The sequence below is a fragment of the Homalodisca vitripennis genome, chromosome 4, assembly GCF_021130785.1.
Source record: "Homalodisca vitripennis isolate AUS2020 chromosome 4, UT_GWSS_2.1, whole genome shotgun sequence".
Classification (NCBI taxonomy): domain Eukaryota; kingdom Metazoa; phylum Arthropoda; class Insecta; order Hemiptera; family Cicadellidae; genus Homalodisca; species Homalodisca vitripennis.
The window spans coordinates 107,950,598-107,976,320 of record NC_060210.1 but is presented as its reverse complement, the minus strand read 5'-3'; the positions used below and the strand labels follow the sequence as shown (position 1 = coordinate 107,976,320).

Genomic DNA, 25,723 nt, shown 5'->3' with positions numbered 1-25,723 from the left:
CACAACCAAAAGTAAGAGAGAAAAAGTCTATAAAAGTCTTTGAAATTTAATATTGTTTTTATGAAGTAAAACTCATTAAACAGGAGGGAGTTATTTATCTCTAAGTTGTCTGCATACAACAAAAATCTATTTTCAAGAATATTAGCTCAAATATATGGGTTTTTCTGAAAGTTTTGAGATATATAAAGTTTTTGTGATAGATTTGCCAAAAGTTAGACATGGTCAAAGTAATTCCTTCCAGTATCAATGCACGTTTGGTCTGATTTTCCATTTGTTAAAGGAACTCAGCCAATCAATTTTTAGAATGGAGTTAAAAAAATGACAAACCCCATTATCAAGCTTCTGAAGAAAAGCGACAACCATGCAATAAAAATGATAAGATTATTGCAGTATGTACTGTCTGCCAGTATCTTAAAACTTTCAGAATGACCGTCACATGTGAAAGTTAACAGTATTCATAATTGTAATAATTATTAACATTACATTTTACTATGACAAATACTGGAAACTTACCCTAATACGATCTTTTAAATATGATAAGATGTCTTCTCTAAAGCAAGGATCATTTATTACGATTTTGCAGTTTGGGTTCCACCTGGAATATACACTAGTTTATGGAATCAGAAATACTTTTCCAGATATATATATATATATGAATTTTTAGTTATAAATCTTACATAAAACAACTGACTAAAGTATAAAGTGATTACTGCCAAATCTATTATAAACATACATGTCCTAACTACATTATTGTCTGTAATATCATAATGGTTATCATTCTAGACTAGAGTTTGCCAGTCTAAAGAAATCTCTTTTTGGGATTAACACGCAAAAAGTTGCACCCCAGCAGACTGCTGCAATTTTTGAAATTCTGTAGTATTATGATTAACAATAACAACAGCTTTGGCACTCTTCTCATATATTTCTTCACAAGATATTGACATCTGTTAGTCATTTGCTTACTTTGATTTAAAAATAATTTAAATTTTGTTGTCTCCTGCACATAATTCGGCAATATTCCCTGATAGAAACATTTAAATGAATAAATGTAATAACTTACACTTATAATACATTCAAATTACATATTGCATGTTCTCTTATATTAGACAAATTTTCTTTTTAAAAATAAACAAATTTTGTATTTACATGCTTAACAAAAGTACACGTGGCAATTTGCTCATGTGTAACCCCCCGCATTGTCTAAACTTTATAGCAAATGGTACAGTACTTGTAATTTGATTTTACTTGTTGACACAATTTAATTTGCAGATAATTGAAATTAGTATATTCTGAGACAAAATTAGTAAATCTAATCACATGATTTTTTTGGGAAGATTTCCTTTTGAAAGAAAATAAAAATAAAAGGTAAGCATGAGCAAATTGCCTTCAATAGCGATTTTTCATGTGTTATCGATTAGAACATAATGAATATCTTTATTTTTGTGCAATTTTAATTTATTCTAAATACTTTAAAACCTGATAATTCTTCTTTCAATCCCAACAAATCAGAGTTTAAATCAATATTTTATAACAAGCAATACTTCCTAATGTGAAACAAGTTGCACAATGCTAACAAATATTTCTAACAAACACATAGTCAGACTCCTCCATACAATCATATAGGTTCTCAATCACTTTCAGGCAATCGCAACAATTCACAATGACACATACTCAGTCAATGGTCTGTTTAGAGTTTGTTGTATTATGACTTATGTTGAAACTATTTTTACATAAATAAATGAATGCTTGGACTTTCTGTTATTTCAGGGCAAGAAAAAAAACATTCACATAATTTGTACAATGGTTTTTATTTGTTTAATAGCCATGGATAATTCAAATTTTGTATAATAGCAAAGTTAATTATAAAATTGAGAGTGAATTAGAAAATGTTAAATTTTCATATTTCTTTAACTCAACTTATTATTATTAAATTTGTACAAAAATACTTTTTGTACTATATCTCCATAATACAACACTGTATATTATATTGTATACTTTTTACTTTGAAAATGGTAACATACATTCAACTATCTCTTGTAATGTATTTTTCATCTTTGTTCGATTAAAATAAACGTATTGTTAGAAATCAGATTAAATCTTCATGGCAGCATACAGAGGGTTAAGAAAGCTGTGTTGCTGGACGGGATAATAAATTTGTTTGGGAGCATTACCAAGGGTGCTTCCAATTGTGGGAGTAACATCGGAATTGTTGTGTAGAATTGGAGGAAAACTTTGTGAAGGTCTATGATAAAATTTTACTCACAACTTAATTTGATTGACTTTGTTCAGAAATTTCCAGAACTTAATTGACACATATAGAATAGAATAGAATAGAATTTATTTTTGAAAATATTACAATAACACATTATATACATTGGTATACACAATGTAATACATCAATAAAGTAAGTAAACAACCAAATGCATACACAATGTACAAACCTAATGAGCAAACTTAAATAAAAATGTAACATTCTTGTAAATAAAATTAAACAAAAACACTCGTAAATTAAAAGAAATATTTTCAAAAATAACTAGGGCCTCTAGAGGCAAGTGCCTGTGGAGAGGTTCCTTTTATTACAAAAATATTTTTTAGCTCAAAGAAAATTTCAATAAAACTTTGATTTTTTTTATAAGCTCCTAAAAAAATTTATTTAAAAGTGTGGCTGCTGCAGTTACAAAGCAAATGAAAATCCACTTAAATAAATTCAAACTACAATTTACTGTTACTTTCTTTAATTAACTAGGAATCTATGCAGAGAAGAAAATCTAATTTATCAAAACCCAATAACCACTTCTTTAATGTTTTTTGAAAATAACTTTATATTCTCACAACTAATAATTGAAGAAATTATACTAAACATTTTAGGTCCCAAAAAACAATAACTATTTGAAAAAAAATGCTAGGTTAGGCTTTGGAACTGGTATTGGTTCTTGCTTTCTTAATTTGTTTTTGTAATTATTTTTTAATTCTGGTAAATTGCCACTTATGACATAAAATATTTTTAAAACTTTATAAACAAACATATATTTAAGGGGAAGAATATTTAAATCAACAAAAAGAGGAAAAAGATTTATCCATTCTTCGTTTTCCGTTTTTAAATCAACCTTTATGAATTTCTTTTGTTGAGTTAGAAGTGGCTTTAGATTTGTTTCATAGGCTCCACCCCAACAAAATATTCCATAGTCAAGCCTACTATTGACCAAAGAGAAGTACAGCATTCTTAACACTTCTTCAGTGCAAATGTATTGTAAAAAATAAAAATAATCTTAAAATATTGTTTAGTTTGCGTTTTAAAATTTCAATATGTGTCTTCCAGTTGATTTCTCTATCTAGCAGACTCCTAAATATTTTAAATTTTCGCACTGGGATACTACAGCACAGTTCTGTTGGCACTGACTGTTACTACACAAACAATTGACACATCGATACAAAATTGAATTACTAAAAATTTGCTGATCTGTTTTTAAACTAAAATTGATGTACTTAGTTTTCTCTGGGCTTAATAACATGTTATTTTTTGAAAACCACCAATGCAGTGCTTTAAGGTCTGAATTCATCTCTTGCTCTATATCATCCCAATTATTTTTTACATACGATAAAGCTGTATCGTCTGCAAAAGATGTAATATTTCCATTTAAATTTGAATCACAAAGATCATTTATGTAGATTATAAAAAGTACTGGGCCTAAAACTGACCCTTGAGGTACGCCACATTGTATAAACCCGAAGTCACTAAAAGAATTATTAATTTTGACGCATTGTTTTTCTTTTTGTTAAATAGCTAACAAAACCAAGAATAAATATTCCCCCGAATACCACATCCGTTATAACTTTTGTAAGAGAATTGTGTGGATCTACAGTATCAAACGCTTTTTTAATATCTAAAAATAAACCACTAAACTTTCTGCCTGAATTTTAATTCCTGTATACACATTATCTATGAAGCTTTTTAATGCTGCTTCAGTATTTAAACCTTTCCTAAAACCAAATTGATTGTTGCTGAAAAAATTAGTTTTTTCTAGAAATTTAATTAGCTTTTTCTTCATTAACTTTTCAAACACTTTAGCAAAGGTAGAAAGTAAAGAGATTGGTCTGTAGTTATTACAGTCGGTAATTAGGCCACTCTTATGTAAAGGAATCACTACAGCTGTTTTTAAAATTTCTGGAAAAATACCTTTTTCAAAACTTAAATTTACTAAATACAATAAAACGTTTACTAAATTTTGGGTATATTAACTTAATTAAAAAAGAATTGATGTTTATCTATTCCTGGTGAAGTACTGTTTTTTAAAATCTTTTATTACTTGCACTTAAATCTTCAACAAAGACCATGCCCATAAACATAGAGTTGAAAGAGTATTTTGTTTCAAAACAATTTCTATAGCATAAAGAGTCGAAATTTGCAGGTTTGACTCTCTGTATATTTAATTGATTTACTATAGATAGAAAGAATGTATTAAACTCATTACAAATAACTTTAGAATCATGTACTAAATTTACCATTTATATTTAGAGTTTGTATGGGAGTTCTTTTAGCCATTCTGTCCTGTCACCTCATTTAAAAGCTTTCCATGTAGCTTTGGAATTACACTGCATTTCCTAAAAATATTTTTCGTAATAATAATTTTTTATTAATTCATTATTTCCATTTGTAATTTATTTCTGTATTTTTTGAAATGTAATTTCAGCTTTTCATTATTTGGATGATTCTTTACTAATTGATACAGTTTGTTTTTATGTATGATTTTTCTGCAAATGTAGTCGTTCATCCATGGTTTAATTTTTTAGAATAATTTTTACGATTTTCGGACGTTTGGATTTTACTTTCTGAAATTGATCTTTGAATAATATTATGAAACGTCTCAAAAGCGGTCGATGGGTTTTGGTCATTATAAACCTCCGCCCAGTCGAGTGAATCGAAGCCGCGCTAGCAGATTGTCATTAGTCTAAGCGGTATGCCGGTGGGGAAGGATTGGCAGAATCAGCTGTTCCATGACTGTCCTCTGCTCCCACACGCACACGAATGTTCACAATAATTAACCTGTGATCCGTTATGTTGGCGTCTATAACCTCAACGTGAGGGTAGCGTTCTGTCTTTGTTTGCTAGCCTTGCATAAACATGATCTATACAAGAAGAAGAGTCAGGTGTTGCTCTAGTTGGCTCGTTTAACAAACACTCGAATCCGTTTGAGGAAAGAATTGAATTATATTGATCTACAGCAGTATTAATTTCAAGCAAATTCAAGTTGACGTCTCCGATAAAAAGGAAATTCTTTTTTTGCATTAAAATTATTACTACTGTAAAATGAGTATTTAATTCGTTCAAGAAAAATTGTTTTACTTAAAACTATGTAACCTGTAAATGGCATACAAACAAAACGTCAAAGATTTTAAACTTAAAATCCAATGCTAATATATCGGCTGATTGAAGGTTAATTGGTTCACAGGAAATTATTTCTATATTCGACTTTACGAATATTGCAACCCCGCCTGCGCCTGCCCTTTGATTGTCATTGAATTTTGCAAAGGTTATGTAGTTTGGTATATAGTAATAATTAAGCTCGTTTTTGTCATTTATCCATATTTCTGACAGTAATAATTATTTCAGGAAATAAATCCCTACTGTTTAATTCTGCAATAAAAAAAATCAAAGTTTGATCTCATACTACGTATAATTTTGATGTAGTATTACTAAATTGAATATTTTATCCTCGTTAGTCAATATTCAAATTTGGAAAAAAAAATATATATGTATACTGCCTAAAAGATTAATACTTGTATTGTTGAAATATAATTTAGTAGCAAATTGTTAATATTACCTAATATGAAGAATTTAAATTAAATTATACGCCATCATAACCATTTTAAAATCGTAAAAAAAAAACAAAAAACAAAACCAAAAGTAACAAAAGTGAACTTGCACATACAATGTTTACAGTTCATTGAAGGTCGTCTTGGCTGGTGATGACTTTTTATAGGCGAGTTCTCTTCCTTTCTGAGAAAGATTTTCCCGTTCCTTACCCACAGGAACTTGAAGTCCTTCTCCTTCTGGACCCTTCTCGCCATGGCGTACAACCTCCGTCGGGCAGGGGACAGGGACTCGTTCACGTAAAATCGGGCCGATCGTCGCTCCTTCCGATGTGTCTGGTTGACAACGTCCTCTTCACGCGCCTCTTCTTCAGGAGTTCCTCCTTGTCAAACCTCCGCACAAATTTTACAATGATTCCCGGTGGGTTGTCTCCGGTTTGCCTCCCAAGCCTGTGGCAAGCGTCCACCATAGCGTCCGAGATCTGCACGTCCAGAGCCTTGCCGACTTCCTTGACAATCCCTAGGAACATCTTCCGCAGGAGTTACAGGGATGCCTTGGATCTCCAGACAGTTACATCTGGAGTATTGCTCCATGTCCTCCACTCGCATTTCCAACTCGTTCACCTTCTTTTTTAGCCGATTATTTTTCTGTCACCAGAGTTTCTATTAGTTTATTTAATCTCTCATTATTGTTCATTCTGGGCTTTAAGAGCTTTTGTATTTTCCACCAACTGTGATTCCAGGGAGTCAAACGCGTCATTGTAACCTTTTTCAGAACTTTTTTTTGTGCTTCCCTTATTTCTGATACAACCCTCATTATATCCTCCAGAGAAAGCTTACCATCAGCAACTTCAGATTCGAATCGCATACTTCTTGCGTCGTGTAGCCGTACAGTCTGTGCACCGCCACACCAGCTCGTCTGCGGTCACACACTCCACATCAGCCTTGCTGTACTTCAGACACGAAGCATGAAAATCACGATTACAATCGTTGCACTGCAATTTTATTTTTGAGCCAATAGCTTTTACGCAAATCCCACAGCTAGACATGATTAATTAGCTCTCTAAATAAGCACTTAACTGTATGGAAATACACTAAAGTCGTAACAGTAACGGGTTTGAATCTAGTTTATAGGTTATGTTCAAACACACACTTTAAATGCACAGTAGCAGGAGCACGCACCAATACTATATTTACTCTTTGAGCGCTCACTCATCGCTGATCATCTTCACAAATTCTAAATTAATTAATACAAAATTTAATTGAAAGAAAACAAACGCTGAAGCAAATCTACTTTGAAACAGTCTGAATGCAATAACAACAGCTGTGAACATGTTGGTGTTTCTCTTGTCCAAAAGGAGAAATTTAAACAGACAAAGATTTTTTGCGATCTACATGACAGTATTAATTATGTTCATTAATACTTGAAGTAACAAAAGTAATAAGACAGGATTAAGGTAAATAGTTACTTGTAGAGTTATTTTGCTAATAAACTAAATTGAACCATCCTTACCTGATGATATTCACAATGTCATCAACCGCAGACGCTACAGACAAGGAGTGAGACTCACAGTCTGGACATGCTGGATGGACATAGAGAAAGTCCAACTTCTGGAAAACAAATGATATTATACAAAATGGAATGCAATCATACACAATAAGTAATACAAAAATACAATACTAAAATATTAACAACAATTAAAGATATGATAATGGCATGAAAATTGCAAGAATGTATTTTAAGTTAAGTTTATAAGAAATAATTAACCATAAAAGTGGCAGTAAACACAATCATAGACAGCAGTTAAAGTTTTTGTTGTATATACTAGTATGTAACCTAGCAAACTACATATTAATGGAAATTGGAGATTCTAAACTTTTATTTTCATTTTTGTTGCTGGTATAAAGCGTAAAGCAAAAAGTAACACAGTTTGTAATCCCCCAAATTACCATCTCTCTAGATTTAATAGCGGTAAAATTAATGAACCTTAAAAATGGTTATTTGTAACAATGTACAGATGCTATTTGATCTTGTAATAACTCCAGGATAAAATAATTGGAACCATCTTTAGTAATAAAATGTACAATTAAGTATTTTTATGAAAAATTGTGGCTTTTAAGCTTTGAATCTAAAAATTAGCTCTGAATTTGGAACTTTATTTTGATATAAACCATGAGAAAGCAGTGGATTATTGTACTTAAAAATAATATACAGTGGAACGTAAATAATTATTAGCTCAAGGGGCTGGTTAAAATTCTAATCATTTACAAATTAACATCAAAAACTGTCATTAAAAAGTCAGGAAAAATCATTTTAAATCTATTCATATAACTAAACCTTTAATGTTTGAAAATTAATTAAAGGGGCCGGTGTACTATTTAAATTCTTTTACAAAAAGGTTTTTGCTGTAATTTTATAACCTGAATCTCCAGTTTGCAACAGTATATATAACACTTGAACCTTATTCGATTGTAAAGCTATGCTAAAAGTACTTTTATAAGGGTATGAAAAGTGTTTGTTTGCTGAAATTAGAATTATCCCTCCATTAGAACTCCACACATGACATTTTTACTTATTACACAATAATAGTTTTCATATAGTGCTATCAATAATGTATTCCGTATAACTTATACTCTCTGTTGTGTTGTTAGAAAAATGTTTGAAGGGGAAAACCCAGAACTTGAACGAATTGTTCAATAGTGATATTTGGGATCACATTCCAAAAACAATATTTGTGGAGCTAAGGACCCAAAACTTGAAATACGGCAGTACATAGCAAGGAAATTTTCTTATATAGTGGTGCTAGTCACAAAATAAAAGTCAGACTTAGATACTTATTACATTATAAATTTATTCAGAATCATATCTAAACCAACTGATAAATATTTACCGCTCTAGGTCAATCCACTTCTTGTTTATGGTGTAGAACATTAGAACAGAGTCATCAACGATACAATTATCATTAACTAGTGAAACATTTCAAACTGTAATATGTATATTTATTGGAGAAGTTTTTACAACAAATGATTTCTTAGTGGCCGACACAAGGAGAGATAGGAATTGAATTTACCTTAATATTATTTTCCAAAAATTTAACAACCTATTTTAATGAAATTCTATTTTGAAACTTGTCAGTCATAACTTCTGATCTACACCCGGATTCACTTCTATTTTGATATTGGTATTACCTAAAACATCTCATCTACCTGTTAATGTAAGTTTTACATGCAGCCGAATGATACATAACATTTTTCAGGTTATATTTCAGTTCCAAGAAAAGATTTTTTAATATATGGTGGAAAAAAAAAAGACACCTGAGAAAAAATACTGACTTGAAATTATTTTCTTGAAAAATTAAACATTTTTATAATAAATATGATATCAGAAATTAAGATGCCAGGAGCTGCAAAGATGGTATAACTCGTATGAGTATCAACTTTTAACACCTCACACTCACATTTATATTGTTTAGAGGGTAAGAATTGGCAGATTAGAGACCAAGAAGAGAAAGAAAAAGAAAGAAATGTATTCCAAATCAACTAAGATCACAGATGGTATTGCTGTGTTGGTTGATACTGCAATACCTGGCAATGGGACCACGAACAATGGAAATGCTGCTAAAAGATTTTTTAGTCAGTAGGAAATATCATCTACAATCACCGAAATTTATGCAAATTTTATAAAACGCTTTGTTATTATTATTACTAAAGGCCTTATCTTGAAGCTAGGAACTAATTTAAAGGTTTTTTGAATAATTTTTACAGATCATTGTTTGTCACCACATGGTACATTGTCTAGACTGCACATAATATAAATTCATGGGGAGGCTAGAGATAACGATGTTAAAAGATTTTTGGAGTAAATAAAAAGTAAAAATCCCGACTGTGAGAAATGACGAATCTGATCAATTTTCATCATCAATAACTTTAACAGTCGAGGTAAAAACATTAAGAATACATTTTTGACAAAGAAGCAAAAAAGCTACTATCAGGTGAACAGCTCTCTGACGAATCTGATAGCGAATAAGAATGAAAACGGAAGTTTATATTTTTATCTATGTTTGTGTGCGTATTTTATTAAATAGTGCAATTCACGAAGCCATTGTAGTCAGCCTGAAATGTTTTTGTGGACTTTTTTTTATGATTTGTATAATAATGATGTATGTAAATAATGTAGGAATACAAATAACAAATTTAAATAAAATATTCAATACAGTGAAGTGATTAATGAAAATCACTATAAATTTATAATATTCAAATGTGAGAAAATCAAAGTGTAAATAGGTACATTAAAAAGTTAAAATTCCTTTATTTGTTAATTGGTGATAGTCTCTTATAAAGTGAGATTATTTCGTGTTTAAAAATTACACATATTATCAACGTTATATTGTAAGTATAATGGCTGAAATAATGTATGCATATGTAAAGTTTCATAATAATTTCTATTAAAATAAATAATGTATTTCTTACAGAGTAAAGGTTTTTGCTTTACTTTTAAGTTCAAATATTTGTTGAGGTACAATGTGTGTGTGACATGGTGATCGTATTCACTGGAGAATTAGAAGGATGGGAGCAACATTACTTGTAAATCAATACTTACATAATAATAATTTAATAATGCAAAATAAAAACATTTTTCTGGCAAGCAATAACTGAACAACAGGTAAAAAAGATTGTCAGTAATTTTAGCACATCTAATAGTGAAGACATATATGGGTTATCAAATAGAATAATCAAAGAAATCATTGATTTTAATAATTAAGCCATTGGTTTTCTTGTTCAATAGAGCCTTAACTGAAGGTGTGTTCCCAGATGTGTTAAAATTTACAAAGGTAATACCAATCTATAAGAAAGGAAAAAAAGTCTGATCCATCAAGTTACAGACCAATATCATTAATCCCCGTAATAAGTAAAGTTTTTGAGGCATGTATTAAAGATCAATTATATAATTTTTTTTGTTAATAATAATTTGCTTTGTGTTGAACAGTTTGGTTTTATACCAGGTTTGAATACAATTAAGGCCGTTGAATGTGTTATTAATTATATTTTGAACGGTTTTGAAGATAAAATATTGACATGTGGCTACTCTGATTGACCTGACCAAAGCTTTTTGATTGTGTCTCTCATGAAAATATTATTGGAAAAATTGCAATGTTATGGTTTGGGGGGTGTGGAACTTGGCTTAATGGACATCCTACTTGTGTAACAGGAAACAAATGGTATATCAAAATAATGATGGATCTAATTTTTCAATTAATTAAATCTGGTGTTCCCCAGGGATCTGTATTGGGACCATTCCTATTTTTAATAGCAATAAATGATTTCCCAGGTAATATACCATGCAAATCGGTATTATAAGAGATGATACTACTTTAGTTTGGAGTGGAAAAGACATGAGAAAATTGCAAATAGATCAGAATGTATCAATGAATATTGCAGAGAGCTGGTTTAAAACAAATTCATTTAAATATAAATAAAAAAAAGACAGAATCAATTATTTTTTCACTAACTAAATTAACTGAAGCAGGTCTATTAAACTACTTGGCCTATACTTAGACAGCAGTTTGAAATGGGATGTACATATAAAAATACCTTTGCAAAAAAGCTATCTAAAATCATTTATTTACTAAGAAAACTTAAACTGTGTGTTAGTAGTGATATGTTGATCAATGCGTATTATGCCTTTTTTCACTCTCAGATTGTATATGGCGTTACTTTATGGGGAAATAGTACTTATATGGAACAAGTTTTTAGATGGCAAAAATATGCTATACGGACCATAAAAGGACTGGACAATCGTGAATCTTGTTTTCCCCATTTTCAAAGAATTAAAAATAATGACACTCCCATGTTTAATATATATATTTCTGTCTAATAAACGTTAAAAGAAAATTTGCATAAATATAAAATTAGATCTGATATACTAACTATAACACAAGAAATAACTATGCCCTAGATTTACTACCTGCTAGACTTACAAAAACAAATAACAGCATATTTTGCATGAAAAATCGATTATTTAACAAATTGCCTCAATCCGCTCACACTGTCTCTGTTAATAAATTCAAATATTGCTTGAGAAAGTGGTTAAAGGAACAAGTTTTCTACAAGGTTGATGACTATCTAGCTACTGATTATGGTAAATTTAAGGACATCTTTTACTAATTTTTAATCAAAGCTAAATTCAGATTAGATAGTTAAATGTATGTATTTTAATGAATTTTGATGTAATGTATATAGTCTATTCACTGTTCATTGTTTTAAATTTTATTAGTTTATGTTTTTTTGTGTTTTTAACTGTTGTCTAATTATTTATTCATAAATGTATGTCTTTTAGTCTATTAATAATTTACGTTTTTTATTGTTGAAAGCTATTACAGTGTAGTTTATATAGTGTTATAACTATTTATAATGTTTTATATTTGTTTTAATTTTCACTTAAATATAGTGGTTATATTGTATGTCTTTTAATCTATTGATAATCTATGTTTTTAATGTTTAAAAACTATTACAGTGTACTGTATATAGTGTTGTAGCTATTTATTATGTTATTCTACATTTATTTTTCTATATTTATTTAAACCTTCATTTAAATATAGTAGTTACCAACAACTCAACAAGCAATAAAAGTAAAATTATGTTGTATTGATATTGACGAAATCTATTGCATCACTGTATGATTAATGATGAATAAAATCTCTTGAATCTTGAATCTTGAATCTTGAATCTTGAATCTTGGAATCTTGAACCTTGGCAAAGTGAGGCAAGGTACAGAACTTTAAAAACTTCCACATACTTGAAAAATAACTGTAATAGTTATAATATATGAATATTCATACCTTTATAGGCACTTAACATTTACATTTAAAATTTGTACCTTCACTTTTAAGAAACTTTGGAGAGGGCGAAGTAAACAAGTTTCACCATAGCAGCATTTTCCTGCGTACAAAATACTGCCAATATCATCACCTGAAAATTAGGATTTTGATAATAGTTTTCTGAAAGGTTATTATAGCAAGATAAAATAATCAATTTTACAAGGTTACATAACACAGATCATTGTCATATTAAATAATTTAACATCCGTTAACTCTTAAATCAAAATACAGGTCTTGGAGATCCCTAGAGTATTTAGATTTGTGAATGTTGGTAGCATTGTATGACCTTGAAGTGTGCACGTCATCAAAGTGCTGCGTCGCAAGCCAGGTCTTCATTGCTGGAAACAGGTGTTAGTCCGCAAGGTGGCTGGATGCAAGGTACGGACTGTAAGTCGGATGTGGAAACACCTCCTATTTAAAAGCATCCAGGACTTCTCGAATCCGATTTGCCGTGTGTGGTTGGTGGGCATTGCCGTGAAAAAACAAAATTTTCGAACTTAACTTTTCTCTGCGCTTGTTTCGTATTGCACTTCCTAACTTTTGCAAGGTTTCACAATACCTCAAAGAATTTATGGTTTGCTACATAGGTAAATTAAAATTTAATTACTGACAATTTATGGGAAAAGAAAGTATATACGAAAATATTTTAGAATTTATGTAGTTTTTTCAAAATATAGGTAAAATGAATAACGTAATTTCTCAAGAAAGGGTCTGTGGATGTAGGAATGGTACAGTAAGAAAGCAGTTTATCTGGAAGTCGACTTTGATAACACGATTACAATATGGGTTGTTCAGTTGACAATTAATTTCTTTGGCCTTGTGACTGGACACTCTGGGGCCAATCAAAGGTGTAGGTGATGAGTTAGTTGGTTAGGGTAGAGGTCGGTAAAAAAAATCTCCAACACACGTATGTTGGTATATTTTGAGTGTTTTTTGAGGATTTTTGGTTCAAATTTATTTTACAAGTCTGTAGGGGATTTTAACATAAGTAGCTCTTTTATAGTTGAATTACGATTTTTATATGGGAAATTTGTTGTCAACTAATGTTAGCTCTCTTTTACAGGGATTATTGTATTACTTTTGATACAAAATAGAATTGAGAAGATTTGGAAATGACTAAATAATTAACGCAGGTTTTCAAGATAGTTCATATTGGTATTGTTCAAGTAAAGTTTTCAATTTTAATATTAGTAAAGGTTACTTGCAATAGAGCTTTAGAATAGCAGTCAAAATAATTTTAATATATCAAGAAATCAAGTTATTAGTAAATATTTTTTGATGAAATATAATTAAATTACAGTATTAACTGTGGTATAAAGAATTTTTCAGTGAAGTTTTAGTTCAGTTATATTTACCTTAGCTTATAATAAAAAAGTACTTTTTATTATGAATTAAATTAAAACATTTTATTTTGTTTAAATTTTACATGAAAGTTCAATTTTTAGTTCGATTTTAATTTTGAACCAAGTAGTAAACTTTATTTTATTTTGAACAAGAAAACGTTTTATAAGACAAGTTTTGCAAAACAAGTGGTTGTTTAAGCATTTGGGTATTAAATCTAAATATTTAAGTTGTATAAATTTATTTTCTTGAAAACCGATTTTATCTTTGATGTTTATTATATTAACAAACAATTTTTAAAGTAATTTAAGAAAGTAACCTCCTGTCTATCTTTCCTAATATATATAATTAATTAGTATTTAAACTGGAAAAAGAAGTGCCGTTAAACTAATAAAAAACTATATAGTGAGATTATATGGAACTTCCATATCTCTTTACAGCCACATTCTAAGAAATCAACAAGAAGAACTTCTTTCCTGTCCCAAAAAAAGTTGCCATAATCTTCCGTGCCGCCAATGTTTGCATGCATTTCCTTGGTTTTAAAGGGGAGTGTGTGTGTGCGCCCACTCCATAGACTGTAATTTGGTTTCGCAATTCACATGTTATACCAAGTCTCATTTCCTGTAATAATTTGATCAAGCAGTGAACCACTATCTTTTTCATAAGTGTCCAAAAAATGCCAATGAAGCAGTCATACGCTGATCTTTATGGGTTTATGTTAAGATTTTAACATGGTAACCTAAATTCTGTTGGTGAAGGAACTAGAAAACGCAGAGCAAGGAAAGTGTGTAAAATATGCTACAAAAGCCACATATTCTAATGATGTCCCAAAAAACCATTTTTGTGTCAGAAATGTTTTAGAGACATTCACAAGTAATATTTGTTAATTTTATAAATTCTAGTAAAATAAAAAGTATAATAAATTGAGTGAAAAAATAAGAGTCTTACTTTTTATATTAACAAATAGCATAACCCAGTTTATATGTTAATATATACGACCTGTCAGGTAAAGTGGCCGGACAAATTACGCCCATATTGTCAAATATTTCAATTTCAATTACTCAGCTGGAAAAACAACCACAAAAACAACGTTCTGTGAAATGTTGTATTCTTTTAAGTTCAAGTAATGTCAGAGTGCAGCACTAGCGGGAAGCTAAGGAGAATGGCTACCAGCTGCAAAGTGATGCTGTTGGGTAACTTCACCCGACGAGCTACGTTTTAATGACAGCGTTGTGCAAGTTTTCTTTTATTTTTTATTATTTCAACGGTATCATCATTTCAACAAGTAAGTGTCAATTTTATCTACATGCATAACAATTGACCAAAGAAACTAATTAGTAGACTAAAAAAAAAACAATAGAATATGCAACCAGTAAACAAAGCAATATATACATAATGAAATAAATAGATATGAATTGTAAGATGCATAACAAGAAAGTATAAATAGATAACAAGTAATGTGTAACAATAAATAGATAAATATATAACAATAACAAAGAAAGATGCTTAACAAGAACGATGCAAAACAAGAAATGAACTATGACGTAGGTAACAGTTTTTACAAACAAGTTAACTGTGATAATAAAATAAAAGACTGAGACACAACACAGGCAGGGTAGGTGTAGAGACGAGCCAATAATAATAACAGCTACAGTGATGCAAGCCAGCTTTTGATTGCAGATGTGGATGCGATAAAGATGTCGAGGGTGGATGGAATGTTGTTCCCTAGCCGCTGAATCCTCAGCATTGGGCCATTTGCTGCATAAGAGGAGGAAGCTGCGACCTTAGTGAAAGAATTCATGGCTCTGGTTCCAAACGATGCCTTGAAGTTAATTTTTTCTAGAAGGTCAGGGCAGTCCAACTCAGCGTTGATCAAACGGTAGAAAAACATCACATCCTGAATACATCGTCTAGAACTGAGTGATGGTATGTTCAGGAAAGTAGCAATATCTTGTATGGAGACCTCTGTGTATCTATAACCAAGACAAACCCCAACAAGTCGCAAGAAACGTCTCTGTATCTTCTCAGTATCATCCACAAGGTAGTGCTGGTGCGGTGACCAAACGACGCTGCAGTACTCGAGATGGGGTCTGACATGTGCATAGTACAAAATCTTCAATGAGTGAATGTCGTTAAAGGGCTTGGTGAGTCTCAGTATCAAGCCCAAATTGTGAGCAGCCTTATTGCATATATTCCTGATGTGAAGTTCCCAAGATAGATTAGATGATAAAGTCACACCAAGAACCTTGACAGATAAGCTTCTATGAAGTGTTTGACCTCTGATTGAGTAGGTGTGGAAGACTGGAGACTTATAGCGGTGGAAAGTGATGCAGCTGGACTTATCAAGGTTGAGAGTCATTGAGTTAGCTTGAGACCATACATCTACTTGTGTGAGATCGTTCTGAAGGAGTACAGCATCTTCAGCGGTGCAAATCTTCATTTAAAGCTTCAAATCGTCTGCAGAGAGAAGATGTTTGCAGTGAAGACGAGATATGACATCATTTATGTACAGGTTAAATAATGAAGGGCCTAGGTGAGACCCCTGAGGTTCACCAGACGTAGCAACAAATTCTTTTGAGATGTGTGATCTGTATCGCACTTGAATGATTCTGTGTTGAAGGTAACTCTCAAGCCAACGGAGAAAGGTTCCTTTGAACCCATATGCTTCCAGCTTCCTTATCAGAATGGTGTGGGACACTCGATCAAACGCCTTGGTGAAATCCAGCTCTATAGTATCAACTTGTTGCCTGAGCGTTAGTGCGTCAATTATGTAATCCTGAAAGAGGACAAGGTTTGTCACAGGAGATCTGCCAGATGTGAAGCCGTGCTTGTGAATGTTGAGGTGAGCTTTTATTTTGAATTGAATAAGGTTGAGGACAAGTTTCTCAAATACCTTTGCAAAGACGGATAATATTGCAAGAGGACGATAGTTTGTGACTTGATTCTTTTAGCCCCTTCTTGTAGATTGGTACAATATGGCTCCTCTTTAGGACTCTGGGAAAAATGCCAGTACTAAGAGATCGATTAAACAGTGTAGTTAGTGGTGGTGATAGCAGATCAGCATAATATTTAGCAGCAGCTGGAGTGATGGAATCAGGTCCAGGCCCTTTGTTTACATCAAGGCTGAGAAGAGCACTATGAACTTCGCCAAGAGCGACTGAGCATGAAGAGAGCACATCGACGGAATAAAAGTCAAATGAAGGTGGGGGACATCGTCTTGAACAAAAACAGAAGAGAAATTGTCTGCGAACATATCAGCTATAGCATTGCCATCCGTTGAGGATTTACCAACAGACATAAGACATAGCAGACGGAGAAGCTTCTGCACTGTTGGTCATATTCTTCACATAACTCCAGAAAGCCTTAGGGTTTGAGCGCAGTGTGTCCTGCACGTGTGTAATGTACTGGGAGAAATGAAATCTTGACAGTTGTTTGCAGTCCCTCCGGACTTTAGAGAAGTTATGGTAAGTAATAGAGTTTAGTGTTTCTTTGTATTCCCTATGTAACGTTTTCTTCAGCATGTTAAGTGACATCAGTTCAAAGGTGTACCATTTGGGAAAAGAAGAATTGTCAAAATGCTTAAGTGGCGAGTTCCTAATAACGCAGCTGCCAACACCTACGCAAAGAGATTCAAAAGAATTATTTAAGTCTGTGTTGGAAATTAGCAAATCCAGGTTCATCTCTGCTAAATCCCTGCAAACATTCTGAAGATTACATCGTTTTAAGTTCCGCTGACTATATGAGGAAGAAGAATACTTGGCAGAATAAGGTAGAGTTACATTAAGAGAAGGGTGGTGGACGTCTTCAGTTAGTAATCCATCGAGTTCGCGAGATACAGAACAGGGCATGGAAGATAATACAAGATCCAGAATGGCTTCTCTTGAGTTTCTAACATTGTTGATTTGTTGCAGAGAAAACATTTCAGACATATTGATAACTATTTGGGCGGATGTGGAGTTTAATGAAGAAGCAGGTGAGGTCCAGTCTACAGAAGGTAGATTGAAGTCACCAAGAATAAGTATTTGGTTGAAGACATTAGCAGATAGCACTTCTTCTAAAGCGAGGACGAAATTAGAGTAGGCTGTGGAAGGAAGGTTAGGAGGTATATATACCCCTCCAAGCAATGACTTTGTGTAGCCGTTCAAAGTCAAAGAGACAAATACATTTTCAGACTCAGAACATGTTTGTAGCTCATAAGAATGGAGTTGTTTAGAGACTGCAATCATAACTCCTCCTCCACTCCGCTTACGACTAGTAGAGGCGTCTCTGTCCTTCATATACACATATAATTGAGGAGGCCAAGTTCACTTGTTAAGATGGTAGGGGTTAAGTTAGTTTCCGTAAGAATGATTATGTCATGTATGCTTGAGGCTATGGATTATTATAATTCAACAAGTTTTGTTCTAATACCATTTAAATTTTGATAAATTAGCTGTAGATTGGTTATGCCGTTTTGGTTTCACAGTTTTTTGGCTTTTGTACAATTTTAGGTGTGCCGTTAACAAAATTTATAGTGAGATCAGTCTTGCCATTCTGAATTCGATCCTCCAGAGATTTACGCAGCTTATTCAAGTGGTTACGCTTCTGCAGTGTTCGATCATGGGAAACGCTGATACTGGACAAAGCTGGGTTGATAGTTATGGGATTGACCTGAGAAAACTTCTTAAAGAAATCAATAGCCAAACGGGGGCTAGGAAATATTATCTTGATAGGACGAGGTTTGTCGTCCTTACGAGTTTTGCCGACGAATTGTAGATCATTAGCTAGCATATCAAATGAATCAAAGATTTTTAGCAAGAGTTCACGATCATGGCCCTTCTTGTTTGGCAGTGTGGCCATGCTTTCTGAAATATTATGGATTATAACATTGGAAGAGCGGTCCATAATTTCAGAATATATATCATCAGTTGAGCAATTTTTAGAACCCTTGATATCCTCGAGATCAGATTTTAAGTGTGCAACGTCCTGTTCCACAACAGATAATTGAGGCTCAATTTGGGAAAATGACTGATGAAGACTTGTAACCTTGGCGGAAAGCTCAGAAATTTTGTTAAAAATAGAAATTAAATCCGATTTTGTAGCAAAGGAGTCCAGTTTTTTGCTTATAGTGCTTAGTATAGAACTTTCCAGTTGGTTGGTGCCATCACAGTCAGCTCGCCTGCAGATCCATTTGAGATTCTCGTTGGTTCGGGGGTTAGCTAATCTTGAATATTCAGTGTTGGACAATTTGGCACATTCCATGGCATGGAAAAATCTTTGGCATTTGCCCTCGTATTGAATGCCTTTATCTTCATGTAGAATTGGAATAATGCAGACGGGGCAAACATATTCTTTATTCATTGCGATTGGCAATAAGGGCTTTGTCAAGGGCATCTACTAACACAGGGGCAATTACTAACACATTAGGAAGGTTATTTGTTGTGATTGAAAAAGTAAAAAATTATTAGTTATATCATACTTACTATAAAATTCCAATGATAAGAACCACAAAAATAACTCAGGAATGCTGCTTTACACAATTTAAACTAACTTTTCTGCTATATTCTATTACGCCAGTAACCGTAATCCTAACCTACAAGTACTATTGTTTTCTTGTCATAACAATCATTGTGTTTGTTAGTCCGACATGGTAACTGAGGTGTTAACCAATCTGTGGAATCCCAAGTGTGATGTCTTTTGAGCTATTTCTAACTAATGCATACTGAATATATAAGAGGTGGAGAATGTTGCACAGGATTTAAGGATGAGTAAGCTTGTTATTCATTTACCTTCCCAGAGGATGACATCTTATCTTCTCTCCATTAGCATTGTATGGAAAGTGAGCCTAATTACAGGACATAGATCTGAGGAAAAATCTCCTTAGTGTGTCTCTATTTCAGGTTAAGTGTAAGAAAGGACTAATAATCAGTCCTAACTTTGCTTAATACAATTAAGAGTTCATCATTCGTCTCTAGAAATAATCCATTGTGTAGGCTAAGCAATGAGCAAAGCAAAATTGTGGAACACTTGCTTTTTGACTGTCCAGTGCCAACAAGCACAGATCAATGGTAAAATCTACCTGACAACTGTTTTGCCATCACATACACTTTGAATAAGAATGGCAAGTTTCCCCAAAAAGAGCTGTTTGGTTGTTTTGGTATTTTGTCAAACTGATTTATAAATTCTCTTGTGCTACAAAATATTTATAGCTTATAGTAGTAATCTTAATAAGGTGGAAAAACTTACCCTCAAATAGAAACATAACTGCTCCTGGTTTCTGCTTTGCGTCTATCAGTGTTACATTAAAGTTGAGGTTCTTAATGTTGTCTTCAATTAATAATTTTTCATTGATTGGTAAACTTATAATTTTGTCTGGATGCACCTGAAAACATTATAATAATTTGTCAGGCAGCATTAAACCAATCCAAATACACTTTTATTAAATAAGCAAATCTAATATGGAGCTACAACAAGTAACTTTAATTAGGTATCCAAATATTAGTTTAACGAAATCTAAATTTCTCTGAAAAACAAACTGTAAGATCATCTACAGGAAATACCTAATCAGTGATCATCATGGTCAGATGATAGCTAATATAAAGGACTTCATTTAAGATAATATTTCAAAACAGTTTGTTGTATACACAAGAAGGATTAGTTAACTAGTGAATATTAATGTTGGTCACAAGCCATAACTGTGACTGACAATCACCAACTAGGCACCACTGGCCTAATAATAGCCTATATTCTTCAAATCATTACATATCTGTACGAAATTGACAGACCCAATCACACCCAATAAAATTCTGAACTTTTTTCTCAATCAATCAATCAAAATATTCTTTGCTCATACTGTATTACATGAATTCAATTGAATGGTGTCAAAAACGTACAAGATTAAGATCATGTATTCATGATCTTTTACCAAATTAAAATAGAGTACCGTACAATATCCTCATAGTCCATTAATTGAATAAAGGGTTTTATTTATTAAATACATTTTTAGTCCTTTTTTAATGTCGAAAAATAAGTTTCTGATTTTATATTCCTAGGTATTTTTTTGTAAAAGTTCATTCAATTTTTTTTTTTTTTTTTTTTTTACAAGTCAATCAATGAGAATTCATCTCTCTGTCTTGTGTTGTACTGGTGATTAATACCGTTAAGCATTTACTCTCTGATTCTTGACCTGACTGACAATATAACTTCATAAACATACAGTCCATAAACGGTACTTTGGGATTATACCGACCACACCAGTATGAAGAACACAAAAATAGAAATTTATAGAAACAAACATGATAGAACGAAAAAAACAACTCTCCAATTACAAAATTACAAACTTACAAGCATTTCCAGGTATTGTGATCGGTATTGTTGTCGCTGTTATCTTATCTTTCTCGAGAATCCTGATTACGGCAGGCCGCGCGGCATCACGTGATTTGCACGGTACATCATTGCCTTTCCATTACAATTCAATTTATATTTCTGATTAGCCCCTCTAGAATTTGATATTTTACTGATAGGTACTATCTCGAGGGATGTTTTTCTTTCGTCGACATCAGCGCGGGGCAGCACCGAAGGTGCTGCCGAAGCCCGCGCTGATGGCCGGAGGCACTCGCATTTTGGGTGGCGGAATGTGATCAAGAATAAAAACAAGTTTTGAGTGTTTTTTTAATAAAAAGTTTAGTTTGGTAAATGTTTGTTTTTGTTGAATTTTTGTGTTTGGAGAAATGTAGAGGTTAAAACACGGAAGTACAACAAAGCGATGCACCAGCTGAACGGGCGGCGAGACTCTGCAATCACGTTATCTACTAGACGCTCGACTTTGACCTCTGTCTGAGGATGGGGAGGTGTTTGCGATAAGACAATTCCTGTTTTATATTGACGAAATATTGTTCTACGCTAATCTAGTAATCAGTAGAAACGAAATGTGAAATAACGATTCATGTCTGGGTGTGGTCGGTATAATCCCAAAGTATCCCATAAACAGTAAGAATCTGTAGTTCCAAATGTTTCCTTTACTGAGGTTTGTGACTTTAGGTTCAATATAATTATTATTGCCTTTTTTTTACTTTTATAATTTAATCAAGAATTTTGGAAGTTATTGCTCTATATAAAGATATGCCAAAACTAATTATGGAGTGTGTATTTTATAACTACACAGATATTTTAATTTTCTCATTGCATATAAACCGGAGGATAATTCTACCTCTTCACTCAAAGACTGAACCCTGCTGGGTTCCTCAAATCAACCTAAACACATACTTAGTGTTCTGTTAAGTTTTATTGTTTATGAAGTATATTTATGTTATTAGCAAGTTAAACTAAATTTGATAAGCATTGAGATTTATATGAGGGTGAGTGCCTGACTAATATGACAGTTTAGTCAGGTTGTCATTACATTTATAATCAACTGATATAATGGTTTTCTACATATTCTTGTTAAAAATATGTAGTTATATTTACAATGCGTTTTCCAATAATTTAGATGCTAGTTCAAAATAAACTTTTATTCTTAATCACGCATTTTTTCTAAAGATTTCTAAAATTTGGAAAAATAATTCAAATTAAATTTGATATTTTCATGTAGGCTGCTAAGAAATTAGTTTTATTGAGAGCCGGTGTTACCTTATGTGGGCCTATGCATGTGCCAATCTGCACTTCCTACTTGGTTGGCAAATACAGAAAGTTGAGTTAGCTTTTGCAAGGCTTTGCCCAAAACTCTGTTTATACAGTTTGGACTATCAGTCGGTCCTGTTATAACATATGTTTTATGTTATATTTTATTCTTTATATTTTATTCTGTTATGTTTTATTCTTATATATAAGAATAAAACAATAATTCAAAAGTGTCCTCGGGTAAGACATCAGAGTTATTGTAAAAATCCAAAAACTAAACCCATAATATAAGTTTTTTGATTGATTGGCGGAACATGGCCAAGGTGTATTGTATGGTCTGTATATTCACAAACATGAAATAATCATTTATGTATTAATACCCAAAATAAAAACCAATATACAATATAAACTGCTTTATATATGAATTATGAAAAAAAAAACTTGTTGGAGCAGAGGATGGGTTAGATTCTTTGAAAACTAGTTTATCCGAAGGTCAAGTTTGTATAATATTTTATCCATAAAAATGGGGAAAATGAATGAATTTAAGTTGAGAATTTCTTTACATGTTTTATTAATCCTAAATAGCCATAACAACTTCTGGATTACGACGCATTGAATTCCCTAGGAATGTTATACATTTTATGCTTATCCCAGACAAAAGGGACTCTTATTTTTTTATTATGCTCTATAACTTTATTTCAAGTGACTTATACTAAGGAATCAAGTGGAAACAATTGACATATCCAGAACTGGAATATTATATTCGTTTAATAATACACCTGGACACCATCTGATCATATAGAATCCAAGATTACTGCAAAAAGAACACACTGTTCAATTTACAGTATTTTAAACACTGTTTCCAGAGTTAAATTTTTGAAAATTCGGCACTGCTTTAACTGCAGGAAAGTGTCTAATGATGCCAGGTTTATTACTACAAAAAGAACTCTCCCTAGATGACAAGGGTACAGACTTGTGGAGTGGAATATTGCACTTTCATCAAAACATAAAAAGGAAAAGCATAAGTATAGTTTAAAAATTTACACATCCACTGAGCACTAACAATTTATTTTAAAATTATTAGTTTATACCTGGTGTGCAGATGAGTTCGTAGTTGAAAAATTACACACCGATAAAGTTATGTATTTACTAAAAGAAAAATTAGGAAACAGGCATGGAAAATTTATATAGTTTATTATATTTATATAGTTTGTCCTTTAAACTCTTGACACATTCTATATAATGATATAATGATATAATGAAGTTTATTCCACAATAATTCAAATTTACAAGACATTGCAATAATGGAATAATACTAACCACTGTTACCAGTAATTGTGGCTAGTTAACAAATTTTCAATACATAATAAATATAACATATTTGAGTTCAGTTCAGTATACTGTACAATTAAGGTTGACGTGCAGCTTTGCAGTGTTTGTGGCGTGTCTTGATGTGGGGGAGGCGAACAATACATAATATAAGATAAGATAAGACAGTTACAATTTTTTACAATGAGCCTAGACTTGTTTGCAATGGATACACCGTTTAAAACTACGATTACAGAGTTATTTGATTTTATATATAAAAGTACACAGTTTAATATTTAATACAAATACAAAGGCAAACAGATACAATACTCTAATAATACTATAATACTTAATTAATCATACGTAAAATTTTAATCATACGTATAATTTTAACAAATATTTTCCTGTAAACAAGTAAGTTCTTTTTTATCTAAAAGCCATATTTTTAGTTTTTTACAAAAAAGGTTTATATTTTCTATTTCTTTAATTTTAGTAGGCAACTTGTTAAAATACTTCGGTCCCAGATATAAGAATGATTGTTTTATTATAAACTTGTTTACTTTTGGTAACATGAATAGTCTGAGTTTATTACTACGCATATTATAGTGGTTCCTTGAGAACCCTCTGTTGCCACTTCTGCAATAAAAAAGTCGTAATGTTTTAAAAGTGAACAAATGTTGTATAGGGAGGATGTTAAGGTTTTGGTAAAGAGGAAATGAAGATACTAATGTGGACTTTTTTAGAATAATGCGTAAAAACATATTCTGTGTTCTTCTCAAGTTGTCGATAACTGTCTTTGACCCACCTGCCCAACAGACAATGCCATACTGCAGTCTAGAGTGTATTAGTCCATAATACAAACTACGCAACAAGACTACGTCACAAAAGTTTCTTAAAAAATAAAACTTACGTAAGTTATATTTTATTTGATTATGCAAAAGGTTTCCATGTGCTTTCCATGTTAGATTTTCATCCACATTTATTCCTAGGTATTTAAAAGAGCTTACTTTTTCAATGATTGCACAGTTACAGTTCAACATATTATTACAGGTATCGTTATGGTATCTTATTGGAAAACGGAAATCGAAAGTTTTGTGATCAAAATTTATATATTTTGTTTTGTTTGTATTCAACATCATTTTATTTACTTCACACCATTGTTTAATAATATTAAGGTCGTGAGATATATGAGAATAAAGGTTGTCTTTAATTTTATCAGAGTATACAAAAGCAATATCATCCGCAAAAGCAAATATGTTGCCCTCAAAATCCCGATTCAGTAGATCATTTATGAAAATAATGAATAGATTTGCAGCCAAAACAGAGCCCTGGGGCACTCCGGCCTTAACAACCTGGGGTGAACTTAAATGATTACTTATTCGCACTTGTTGGGTGCGACCCGTGAGAAAACTTGAAAACCAATTTAATGCTACACCTCTTATACCAATTGCCTCCATCTTTGATAATAAAATATTATGATCCACAAAATCAAAAGCTTTTTTGAAGTCAACAAAAAGTGCAGATGTCTTACAACTGTTATTGAAGCTGTTGTATAATAATGAAACAAAATCTATCAGCGCATCTTCGGTTGACTTGCCTAGCGTAAAACCAAATTGCCTATTGTTTTGAAAGTTTATTGTTTTTAGATATGTTATTAGTCTTTTTTTCATGCATTTTTCAAAAATTTTTGAAAAAACTGATAGCAGGCTAATTGAACGTATATTATCTAGACTGTGAGAATTTGGTTTTTTAAGCAGTGGAATAACAATGCCCTTTTTTAGCGCCTC

The 25,723-nt window shown here is 32.0% G+C and overlaps 1 protein-coding gene across 3 annotated transcripts in view; it reads right to left on the bottom strand.

Moving 5' to 3' along the window:
- LOC124359935 (5' exonuclease Apollo-like) overlaps positions 1-25,723 on the bottom strand; it is a 47,937-nt gene that overhangs the window by 13,254 nt on the left and 8,960 nt on the right. For all 3 annotated transcript variants that reach the window (XM_046813094.1, XM_046813092.1, XM_046813093.1), the window contains exons 4-7: positions 20,256-20,391; positions 12,689-12,780; positions 7,325-7,422; positions 514-595 (exon numbers count right to left, since the gene is read on the bottom strand). In XM_046813094.1, the coding sequence (XP_046669050.1) occupies positions 514-595; positions 7,325-7,422; positions 12,689-12,780; positions 20,256-20,391 (408 nt within the window). The remainder of the gene's footprint in view (positions 1-513; positions 596-7,324; positions 7,423-12,688; positions 12,781-20,255; positions 20,392-25,723) is intronic.